The following is a 12,769-nucleotide window of genomic DNA, read 5'->3' on the forward strand; positions in this document are numbered from 1 at the left end:
TCATTTTTTTGATTTTATAAGCTAGTAAAATATTTGTTGAATAAAAATAAAGTTGTATAAGAAGATAAATTAAAAATAAACTTAATGATAAATATATAATATTTTTTAAGTATTTTAAAAGTACAAAAATAATTATAAATTTAGCGGCTAATACTAAAATATTCACTCTGTATATATGGATTAATATTGAGAGTAATTTTTTATTGAAATATTACTTCATGAATTATTTTCAAAACCATAATGATGGAAGTCTTTAAAAAAAATGTCGAAGCAAATGCTTACATTACCTTGACTACGAACTCTTGTCACTGTAAACATTTCATTACATTTTAATTTGTGAAAATAATTTTATATTACTAACAATTATAATGGGTCAAGCTAAATATTACTAAATATAATTTACTAATAACCATAAAACATAATAACGTTAAAAAATAAATATCATAATTTAAACTATATTATTAAAAAAATTATAAAATGCTTAAACTACCTTCTCTTCCATCTCCCTTGGCTAATAACCGAGCATCAACATATTCTGGTCTTCTACCAGTTAACCATGAAGTAACTTTTTGTAACAATGAACTTGATTCAGGTACAAACATAGTCACACTAAATGCAAAAAATGTTAAAAATTTAATATTTGAAATAGAACTAATACCTATTAAATTAAATTACTATACTAACGATTTTATTGTTTTTCCTGCAACAATTGGAAGATGGCATACTCCGTAACCTCTAACAACATCATTACCAAATGTGTCTAAGCCATAAACACTAATAATTAGTTGTGGCCCTATAAAAAAAATGTTTTATATATAATTAGGGAAAAAATATTCTATAAGTATCACACAAAATAAGTATTTTCAAAAGTGCAATAGTTTTATTTCATTTGAATTATAAGTGATACAATTCATATATGTGTATAAAACAATTTGTATATATAATATGTTTTAAAAAAAATAAGGCTTCAATGAAAATAAGGATTTAATGCGTTATTTAAACAAAGTTTTAAAACAGACCAGCATCTACAATTATCTGGGAAATAAAATAAACCCATAAACATACATCCATGAGGATTGGTACTTTTGAAACAAATGTCCAAAGGAAAATTCCAAACTATGATTTGTCTCTCATCTTGGCTTTTTTTAGCTATTTGAGAAATACCTTCTTCCATACCCTGTTGAAAAATTATCTTTATTTAAATTAATAAAATATATTTTATTACCAATACATTCAAAATTATGGTTAAAATATAAAAAATAATAAGTGAATTTCATATAATAAATTTATAATTTATTATATTTCATTGTAATATAAATTCTTATACTTACTGTTACTATTTCCCAATCGGGTCCGTAAACAAAAGCGTACTTGCAGTACATATTGTCAAAATCAGGAAAATGTGCTTTTTCTATCTGACCAACTGCTGATATTAGAAATATTCCATTATCAGACATATTTACCTATTAATTATATAACACTTAATTACTAATATTTAATTTACATACGATGAGGCATGTTTGCCAAGACATAAAATGGTTTCAATATGGTTTTACACAAATTTTATGAGTTTTAAGAATTCTTCATTAAAAAATGTTAAAATCTTGAAAAAAAAGGCCAATGACTTTTCTGTGTTATAAGAAAATGTAATAACAATTCTAAAAAAAGATAAGACATCAATTTAAGACCTATTTTTGTGTTTTACAACACTTAGTATATAATACGAAAACTATTGTGTGTAAAACAAAATTTAAAAATAGGTCATAACGCTTTAAATTTTGTTAGATAAATATTAAAGTAGTTTTAAAAAGTTTACCATGCTAAAAATATGAAAAAGTAAGCCAAATATTTACAATAATGTTCTTCAGTATGGTATATACCATGGATTATTTATTATTATTATTATTTTAAAGTGTATATTGGACGTATATAAATGAATTAATCATATTTTTAGTATACTAAATTACTGAGTGTCAAAATTTGAGCAGTTAGTGATAAATATTTACATTAATTATTTTTTAATTAATCAACAGAGTAGTAAACATATTTCTTTAAACAACATAGATTTTTTTTTAATTTATGGTTATATCATACATTAGGGTTGTTATGAGGTGCCGGATCGTATCATCGCTCTCTCCCTCTAAATGCTAAAGAGCGGTTATTAAGAAACACTATTGTAACATAATTAAATACACAGTTTATATCTAGAGATCAAGCAACACAAATACATAAGTTAATTTCAGGAAAATGGAATTGCTTTTTTTTAAGACGTTAAAATAAAATTTATGTAAACTATATGTTTTTGAAAAAAATACGAATATTTTAGTGTATTAATTCTTGATTAGTGTATTTACTGAATAATACATACTAATTAATCATTTATGATAACGATTTGCATTTAGTTATTATAAATATAAAAGTAATTAAGATATAAATACACAATCGGAATATTTTATCGTAGACTTTTTTTTACATTACAAAAATATTAGATATATTTATAAAATTTTATTTACTTATTTAAACTACACATTATTACCACAGACTAGTGTCTTATTACTGCGAATTTATAGATAATGTGAAACTAATATAAGCGTGTTAAAAAAGAACAGTAGTAACGAATTTTAGTAAAATAACAATAAACAGAATTGTTGTATCCATAGAAACGTTTACCATAACACACTACTGTAAGTTATGTGTGTTACTACAACAAATCTGGATAGTAGCATAAATGTTGAGGGGATTAATTGTCATATACCCTCGAATGCTGAAAATTATGTCGTAACAATTTTATTTAATTTTTGAAATAATAAATGAAGAATGTATTTAAAATATTGCTCCCATAGCCAAACCAAAATTATACCACTCTCTTAAAAACAGCGATTTACAAAAAAAAATAATCATTACTGGTGAATTAATGAAAATAAATGTATTTCTTAATAAATTAATTCAATGCTTATATTGAATAAACATGATATATTTATTCTATATGTGAGAAATAATAATATTGAAGTAGATCTCAAACTTAGGTATCAAACTTAACATACATTATTTATATTTGTTAATAATCACAATGAAATTAATCAACTCAACTGATATTTAACAATGTCTTTTAAAAACTCTAAATTGAACATACTTTAAATAATCATACTATATATTAAAAAATGGAATAGATAAGTATTTTATATATCATTTAAATACTTTTCACTTATTATTAATGATAAATCTTGTAACGAGGCCAAATTTTGATCTTAATTCTAACTATTTTTTAGTTATAACTAATAATTAATACAAACAAATTGCTCTACTCATGGAGTTTAATATAATACTATTACATCTTTTATAATTTTCAACGAAAAAAGTTCATGACTCATTTATCAATACCTAGTCAATTGAAGTCTTAGAGATGGACACTACCCAGTGAATACTATATAACTATACGATATTCTAAAACTATCGATTCATCCGATTATTTTCAAAAACCATCGATAGAATAATGTTAATGTTTTACGATAGTATTTAGTTATCGAATAATCATATCACCCAACTATTGACTATCGAACTACTATCAAACGATTACAAACTATTCAGGATATTATGCGGGTTAGAATAACTAAATAAAACAATAAATATTTTGTTTGAATAAAAATGCGCATGATTTTACTATCGAATTATCAAGTAAAATATATGGTAGCTTTTATTTGAATAAAAACTATTGAATATTTTATACGGTATTTCGATAATCTAAAACTAATCAGTTCTGATTAATAACAATCGAATAATTATTTGATGGTAGCTTTAAAACTATAAAATGGTTTCCGGTAGACAAAATTACTGGTAACACGTTATAAAATTATTTAAACGAAAAAAATATATAGAATCAATCCATTGTAGTTCTACAAGCTGTATAGCTAGTGTGGCTAACAGTTAATAGCTTTTTAATCCACGAAAACATTTTGAATATAACTATACAATTAATATTTCTTAAAATATTAAAAAAGGATATTTATATAATAAAACTAAAAATTGATCACTTGTGGCTAATTATTTAAATCAAAATTATTAATTTTAATTTAAAAAAAAGACATTTGTCAAATGCTAGGGTAGTCTCTGTTACATAAGACTATAAGCTCTGAATCCATGTTTCCCTCTTATCATATAATAAGTTTTTTCTTTACACTTAATGTATAAACATTAGTAAGTATACTATTGAATTGATTGTGTAGGTTACTAGAACCTGTTTGTTAAAAGTACCGTATTTTATACTTAAATAACTCAGTTAAAGAAAATAAGTACAAGTGAATTTTATAAGCCTCTGAAAACAATTATTTTTATAAAAATGATCTATTTAAACATTTTAGATTACAGTGATTTAACTATATTTCAGTCATTCAACTAAAATACTTTTTTAAAACCTTATGAATATTAAAAAAAAACACTTTAGATATTATTTACCTAAAACATAACAATTGTATTAAAAAAATGGTCAACAGCTATCTTTTTTGATATGGATGATTTCGAAGTGGTGGTCGATTCTGGTATACAGGAGGCGGTGGTCGATTATTTCTATTGTTAAAACCTCGGTTTGCAGGTAAATGAGCTCTATATTGCTGATAAGCTGGATCTGGGTAATGTGGACCATCATAATGCTGAGGAACATTTCCATAGTTTGGTCCACCAAAAGAACCATCATGCTTAAATGATCTACCATCAATATACTTTTGTCTGTTTTCATCAAATGGTTCTTGAAATCCTCCATCTGCCATATCATACTCGTTATAAGTTTGAGGAGGAGGTTGTATCATATTATCCCTTTGATTATAATTATCGTTATATGGGGGTCGCGGTGGAACTGCTTCACTAATATAAGGCATACCTATGGGAGGCATTGTTTCATGAGGGCGATAGGGAGGTGGTACTGCATTCATCATATTTGTAGGTTGAGGTTGAAACATAGGATTTGGATAGGGCTGTGGTGGATTTCCTGGCATTGGAACATAAGAATACATTGGAGGAAAATTTCCAGGTGGAATTGGTGGTGGTTGCATTGGAGGATGAGGTAATGGAGCAACACTTTGTGTAGTCATTATCATTTGGTTAGGAGGTGGTGGTGGTAAAGGAGGTTGGGATGGTGGCGGCGGTGGTTTTTCAGGTAATGGTGGTCTAGTAGATGGTAGTGGAGGAAGTTTTTGAGTAGGTTGTTGTAGTAGTAATTTTGGAGGTGTAGGAGGAGGATGCAAAAATTGTTTTTGTACATTTTGCGGCTTTGATGTAGCAACAGTAGAATTTGTTTGAGGCTTAGTTCCAGATGGCATAGGTAAAATACCTTTTGTTGATGTATTACTAGTTTGTATAGCTAAAAGTTTTACATTTTTTGACATAGCTGCTTGCATTGCTTGTTCTGGTGTAAGGCCTATAATTTAAATAAAACTTAAGAATAGCTAATATACTAATGACTAAATTTATACCATTGAAGAAAATATGCCTATAAATATTAAAATTGTTAAATTTCTTGAATGTAATATATATAATTAATATACTACATAAATTATTAATATAATAGTACTTCGGATGATAAAGCAAATTAAGTAATTTTTTAATATCAAAGTTTTGATTTAAAGTAAAAATTGAAAACAGGATACATTTATATAATTACATTTTAGATATTTTATTTTTTATGCAATACTAAGTTAGTTGGAGATTTTTTGTAAGACGGTTATGTCAAATTGTTGAGTTATTTATCAATTTTTTTAGAAAATTTTCACAGTGAATAACAACATTATTAATGTTGTTTTCATAAGTTAAAACAATTTTTAATTTTAATTAAAATTTGAAAAGTTCTATTTACTACTAGGTAAAATATTTCATATTTTTGGTTTCTTTCGAACTACAATCCTACACATAACTATTTTCTCACAAAAGCTACTCACTTCATTAAGGTTATTTTCAACAAAAAGATTTTTGGAATACTTAAAAGTTGTAAACTATTTACAATCAAAATAATATATAATTTTTCTAATATATGTTACATCAGTAACAAAAAAAAAAAAGTCAAAATTTTTTTCAATAAATAAATTATTATACAATTGTTGCTTATGCTAATATGCATTAAATTAAATATAAAATAAAAATAATATGCATGATATAAAAACAAAAGATATTGTTTATAGAAATACAGTACCATTTGAGGTAAACTATACTTACTATATTTTATAGCCATTTTTTGTAGCAATAATTTCTGATATATAGATTGTGGAGGTATTATTTTTTTAGGCACTATAAATTTTTCTTGACAAGGTGGAGAAGGAGGTGCTGATTTTTCAACTGGAGACGAGTATAAATCAAGTACTTGATGACAGATATCTATAAATTCAATAAAAATACAACATTAACTATGAATTAATTCATTAATGTGCTAAACTAACCTTCAAGTAGATCCATGTTCATGCCTTGTACAAACATATCCCACCAACGTGAATGATTAGGCATGCGACCTTGCCAATCATTTAATTCAAATTTACTAAGTTTACATGCAAGGTACATCAAAGAAACAGCTATTATTTCTGGTTCCCATTGAAGACAAAGAGTAGTGCATAAACTAAAATTATTATTAAAAATTATAATAAAACTTTTATTTAAATCGTTAATTAACTTATTATATTCTTTTAACATTACTTAAATGCATATTAATTTAAAAATATTATCCTTAATAGTAATAACAAATATTATTATAATGATTATTACCTATCATTTACAAATGTCCATGCCATTTGAACCATTTTAGTAAGTTTAGCTTTATCTCCTATAAAATATAATCAAAATATTAAGGAAAAAACTTAAAAAAAAAATTAATATAATTTAACCTTTAAGACATTTAGCATATTTCAACAAGAATTGATAAGGGTGATCAACTTGCAAATCGAATTTAATAGTCTGAAGCAAAATACGTTCAAGAACCATTACTTCTTCCTACAATTACAATGAAAAAACAATTATATTATAAACTTCAATAGATAAAAAATAAATATTTTAAGTTACTTTAGGATCTAGACCAAGGGTATCATATTTATCTTCTGGTAGTAATGCTTTTGCTATCTTAATAATATCCTTACATTTTTTCGGTGTTTCTTCCACTTTACCAGCAAGAAACAAACAACAACAAGCTGTAAGCTAAAATTACCAGAATTTATTTATAATTAAGAGTTGGTCAAAAATAATAGTAGTTAAAAAATAAAAAATTGTTGTCTAATAGCTAATGTACATAATAAATGTGGTTGGTCAATATGACTAAATAAATTATACATCTACCTTTTGTCTTAAAGTAATTAAAGGACTAATAAAAAACATTTAAACAAGTACAATTTATTTTTGTTTAAAAAATACATAAAATATATTTTGTTAAATGTTTTTATATACAGCAGACCAGTTTGTCATTACCCTCTAATTTATTCATAAAATAAGTACTATGTTGAAAAAAATTGTTTTGGTTTTATATATATTTAATTTATCAGATATTAATCACTTTTTTTATTTATTCCTTATAACTTATAAGGGTGTTAACTTTATTTTTTAACTTAAACATATAAAATAGGTAATTATCTAATTAAAAAAATGATCGGTTGATAACAAATTTGTAATCAGTACCTCATAAGTTTTAAACTTTTTTAAGCTTGGACAAGAAGAATGTAATGCTGAAATGTCTACTAATAGAAATAACCATACCCACACTTCTCTCCAAGTCCACATTATAAATTTGTTAGATCTTCCACAAAACTGGACAAAAGTTTGAATTAAGTTGAAGTTAAATTATTTTCATTAAATAATATTTTATATTATAAGCTAGTTAAATATGTATATATATATAAAATAAAAATTGACATTCTTTTAATTTATAAAATATGATTTAAGTGTATGATTAACAAGGAAATGTCTGCTAAATAATTTAAGAAATTTAATTAGGAAACCTTGAAATATACAAATTTGTTGGTATAAAGAATATTGTTGTTAAGTAAATTTTCTAGTAATTGTGTCCATAGAAAAGTTTTTGAAATTAAAACATAGAACACAATTAAATATTTCTATAGGATGATAAAAAAATTATAAATTTAAGTGAATGAAAACAGCGAATATATAATAAAAATTCTGAAAAAACAATTAATTATATTATAGTATTAAATTTCCAATAATTTTAATTTTCTTGAGTACCAAAATGGTAATTAGACTAAGTTTTAGAATGAAAATAAAAATAAAACATCCAACTTACATATCGTGGAAAAGTACTGAATGAGTGATACATATAAAAGCGATGGAAGTACACGACTCCAGTTGCCATGGTATTATACCCCAAGTCCATTTTGGTTCCAGCATCAATGATGAATCGTGCACCTTCTTGTCGATATCGACATTCAAGTTCATATGGTATGCCATCTTGAGCTGAAGCAGTCCTATGTAATTCATCCTTTTCAAAATACCAAAACGCCATAATGAACAAAAATTGTATCTAAATCGTTTAGATGGTTAAAAATTATTTTGTAGAAAGAAACATAAATTTTAGTAACTTACCAAAGCAAATTAAATGAGAAACATGTGTTAGAGTCCATTGATGAGCAAATGGTGTATAAAACATTAATTTATTGAAGCTAACTTAAAATTTACTTGAAACATATTAAACCATGTTAAAATATAATGAATTATTGTACTAGTAGCAAAAATAATTCATTATTACTACAACTTAGACGAGTAAATCTGATTAACTTTTGCAGTTAATTTAATCAGACAGCTATGTAATTAAACAAATTTCGACAATACTTATGTTTCAAACTTCAAGTCAGTAAATCATGTGTATTTTTAAAATGATAACACTTATACGTGTCAGCAGGGATGATATACGTTATTGATAACGATATAAAATAATAATATAATACGTTAAATTGTGATAACGTTATTAAAAAAACTTTATACGAACTATTTATAATATCGGTATTATAGGAATAACGATAAACGTTGTAGATGGAACAACGTTATTCATAAAATAACGTCAAATAATCATCAAAACAAATTAGACTATTATAGACAATAACAGTCATGACACCTTGACATAAACAAACATAAGAGCAAGAATGCAAGATAACACTGTACGGACATTATTTTGTCTTTAAAAAACTTGTAGCAAAATGCTTGCAACAATGCTGCTGTTTGCAAACTGTATATTTACCTATATAGTATGGACAAAGAATAAAATCATTAACTCAAATGTGTGGAACATGTGAAGAAAATATTTGATAACGTTAATATGAAAAAGTTACTTTACTAATAACACAGTAGCCTTAATGACATTTTTAGCTTAGATGCAAAGCTGAGAAGGTATTAATTTTACTATGATGTGTTTTTTTTTATTATTTTTTTTTTTTTTGTGTCTGTGAACGCTTAATCTCAGCTCTCGCTGCACCGATTTTGATGAACAATATGTCAAAAGATCACATATCGTATCTAATTGAAGGGATTACCCTTAAAAATTGAAAAAATTTCCCTCGTTCACAGTAAATAGGGGAAATTTCCAAAAAAATTACAAATTTAAAAATCGCTAATTTTCGAAATTTTTTCAATTTTTTTTACTAAAATGTGCCGTAACATTTTCAAAAATGAACATATCAATATAATTTTTTTTTATATAGATGTTTGATGTTTTTACTTATCATTTGGTGTATTTTTTTTGTAAATCTGACCCTTTATCTGCCCAAAGGGGGGGATTTAAAAAGACAACTTTTTCACAAAAAATTAACTTTTTCAACTTAACTTTTGAAAATATTCCGGAAGATCTGACACTTTTTTATATATCTTAAAGTAAATCTTATGTAATATACTTTAATTTGGAAAAAAAAAATTTGACCTCTGGACTTGTCTTCACGGCGAAAATGGCTACTGAATGCTATTTTCGTGTGAAAATTCTCGATTTTATTTTTTATATTATATTTAATTTTATAATACTATAACTTATTGAAAAGTTTATGGATCCACACAATTTTTTTATGAGAAATAATATTTTTTAATAATCACTTTTTCATTCGACATACTTTATCTTAATCAGGATATTAATAAGGAACTAGCAGTTCATGTACTTTTTGAAATAATACACCAATTTTTTAAAATTAAACACTATCTAAAGATTTGCATCGAAGCGTTTTTTTTTTATAGTGATTTTAATCACTGTCAGATATCATTATACTTGATCCAACTATACCACGTCACCACTGTGCCGTGACCCTCCTGTGCTGGGTTTTTTTTATAAACAATTTTTATATACCTCTTTCATATGACACACTTTTTTTGTAAAACGAATCATACCCCTTTATACAAGAGGGGTCAAAACTTTAAACATGCTTATTGAAACTAGGACACTTTCAATTTATTTTTTGAAAGTTTTCTAGAACTAATACTACTGACACTTTTAAATATATCTTAAATTATACTAAGTAATATAATTTAATTTAAAAAAAAAATTTGACCTCTGGATTTGTCTTCGTGGTGAAAATGACTACCGTATACAAAAATATGCTAATTTTGTGTTAAAATTCTGGGTTTTGTATTTTATTTTATTTTAAAATACCTGACAAGGGGAGTACACTGATTTTCATAAATATCATATAAATCAAATTGATATAGCATACAAAGTTAAACTTATTTGCTTTTTTAAGTAGAAAAAAATAACTTTGAAATTCGAACCAGCTTAAATTGTCATTTTTTTCAANAAATAACTTTGAAATTCGAACCAGCTTAAATTTTCATTTTTTCATACGACGTTAGTGACGTACGGTTGCCGGTCGATAAAACTTGTGTGTTTTCGCGCTTGGAGTACAAGATTCCAACCCGCCTATGGCAAAAATTGTTTGCATTTTTTTCTTAATTCTTTTTAAGTTAGAATAAATTTACAACTCCTTTGATTTTAATCTCATTTAGATTCAATAACTTCATTAAAGATCAAGAATCCCATCACTGTAGTGGCCACTCGCGAGAAGAAATTTCTTATTCTTATTAAAATTACTTTACTATATTTTAAGTTTTACCTTCGATGCAAAGCTGAAAAGATATTTTTTTGTGATTATCATTTATTTTCTCTGCTCTAATTTGACCTACTTTTTTCAACGATACGTCAAATGACTACAATTCGTATCTAGTTGAAGATATTACCCTCAAAAATTGAAAAAAAATTCTAATTTATCAATTAAACAGTTACTTATCCTATGTTCTCCATACAGATAATTAAAATCATTCATTTCTAATGTTTTCAAAGTAATTATTGATGAATCAAGTTTGATATGATAGGTTTCAACTACAAAATTAAATAATTTTACTTTGTAATTTAATCATTTTTTTACTTTATCTGTGTGTGCTACAGACAGATTACAGACTATAATATTCCAATTTTTTTTGTAAAATGTTGCTATATAAATCATTTTTAAAAAAAATGATTGTTAGTTTCTCCTGAATTAATAACTAAAACAATAGATTTTTACAATTATAATTAAATTTTATAATACGCTCAATTGAGTAAATCTTTTTAACAACTTTCTTTGATTGGTTCATTTAGTTAAAATAAATCATTAAAATTAATTAAGTTCTGAATATTTCAATTGTAGAATCTTTTTAAACACCAAAAGTTACTAGGTAATGATTACTATTATTTCTATTTCAGTTATCTATTACGATAAAAATGCAAAAAAATATTAAGCTACTCTGATAAATTTACTATAAATAGTGATTATAAAACTTCCTAACTGCATATTAACCTTAACGGTATAATTTTTTTAATTTTCATAAAATTTTCTATTTAATGATGTCAATTTCAAACTTGCCAATTAAGCTAAAAGTTATGGTAAAATAAATACATTTTTTTTTATTGTAAACACTTACAAAAATTGACTTTAAACGATTAAAAAAATAGGTTAAATATGTCATTTTCCTTATTTTTAACATATTAATAATCAAAATCAGTATTAATTTAAAACAATTTTTTTTTGTTCTTAATAATTTTTTTTTTATATGTAAATACTTATTTTTTAATAATAAGTAATAATATTAAAACTTAGAAGTGATAGAAAAAGTCTAATTGCACATTTGAAAACATCGCGAAAAATTGATTTAAAAAAGTATATTTTTGTTTCTGATAAAAGTTCCATGTAGTCTAGTGTATTTATTATTCATAAGTAACAATATTTTTTTATTAAAAAGTATTACATCAATCCCTTTAAATTTTTATAATATCTCCGTAAAAATTACAATATTATATTATTGAATATCAATCTCATACTAAATTTAATTACTATAATTATTATGTATTCATATATTATAATTATAAATAGGGATAAAATTAAGGGAACTAGTGTTAGTTGTTTTTGAAATAATCTACCAATTTCTTAAAATTAAACACTATCTACAGATTTGCATCGAAGCGTTTTTTATGATAGTGATTTTGATCACTGTCAGATATCATCTATACTATACTCAAATACACTACGTCCCCACTGTGCTGGTTTTTTTTAATTTTTAAATATATCTCAAATATATTTTAAAATGTTATTTTAATTATCATAAAATTGTCAACTAATGTAATAATTCTGGATTGTGGTGATAAAAAAAAAAAAAAGAGCGATTACCATAGTTTGTATTATTTTTACATATTTAGCTAAGAAAAATAAATGTGAAATATGTATATGAAATTTATTAATATTTTTTTGGGGGTTTTGAGTTAATATTTAATATTTCAAGTTTTTAA

The 12,769-nt window shown here is 24.7% G+C and overlaps 2 protein-coding genes across 4 annotated transcripts; both read right to left on the reverse strand.

Annotated features, from left to right (window-relative positions):
- Positions 1-180: 180 nt before the first annotated feature.
- Positions 181-4,600, reverse strand: LOC126896974 (B9 domain-containing protein 1-like). 3 transcript variants are annotated; one of them, XM_050670253.1, is made up of 6 exons: positions 4,453-4,600; positions 1,332-1,463; positions 1,066-1,177; positions 685-793; positions 491-609; positions 181-308 (listed from the first exon to the last, which is right to left on the reverse strand). In XM_050670253.1, the coding sequence occupies exons 2-6, from the start codon at positions 1,455-1,457 to the stop codon at positions 217-219; spliced, it is 558 nt and encodes a 185-aa protein (XP_050526210.1). In that variant the 5' UTR covers positions 1,458-1,463; positions 4,453-4,600; the 3' UTR covers positions 181-216. The 3 variants fall into 3 exon arrangements, with proteins under 3 accessions (XP_050526210.1, XP_050526211.1, XP_050526209.1); XM_050670254.1 differs by lacking the exon at positions 4,453-4,600 and adding an exon at positions 2,514-2,907; XM_050670252.1 differs by lacking the exon at positions 4,453-4,600 and adding an exon at positions 2,369-2,474.
- LOC126896972 (cyclin-K-like) lies at positions 4,338-8,841 on the reverse strand. Its single transcript, XM_050670242.1, has 8 exons — positions 8,560-8,841; positions 8,261-8,497; positions 7,036-7,167; positions 6,861-6,966; positions 6,742-6,799; positions 6,423-6,595; positions 6,202-6,360; positions 4,338-5,410 (listed from the first exon to the last, which is right to left on the reverse strand). The coding sequence occupies exons 2-8, from the start codon at positions 8,477-8,479 to the stop codon at positions 4,491-4,493; spliced, it is 1,767 nt and encodes a 588-aa protein (XP_050526199.1). The 5' UTR covers positions 8,480-8,497; positions 8,560-8,841; the 3' UTR covers positions 4,338-4,490.
- Between the last annotated feature and the right edge of the window lie 3,928 nt (positions 8,842-12,769).

Source organism: Daktulosphaira vitifoliae, unplaced genomic scaffold (genome assembly GCF_025091365.1).
Source record: "Daktulosphaira vitifoliae isolate Bord-2020 unplaced genomic scaffold, ASM2509136v1 Scaffold_1, whole genome shotgun sequence".
Classification (NCBI taxonomy): domain Eukaryota; kingdom Metazoa; phylum Arthropoda; class Insecta; order Hemiptera; family Phylloxeridae; genus Daktulosphaira; species Daktulosphaira vitifoliae.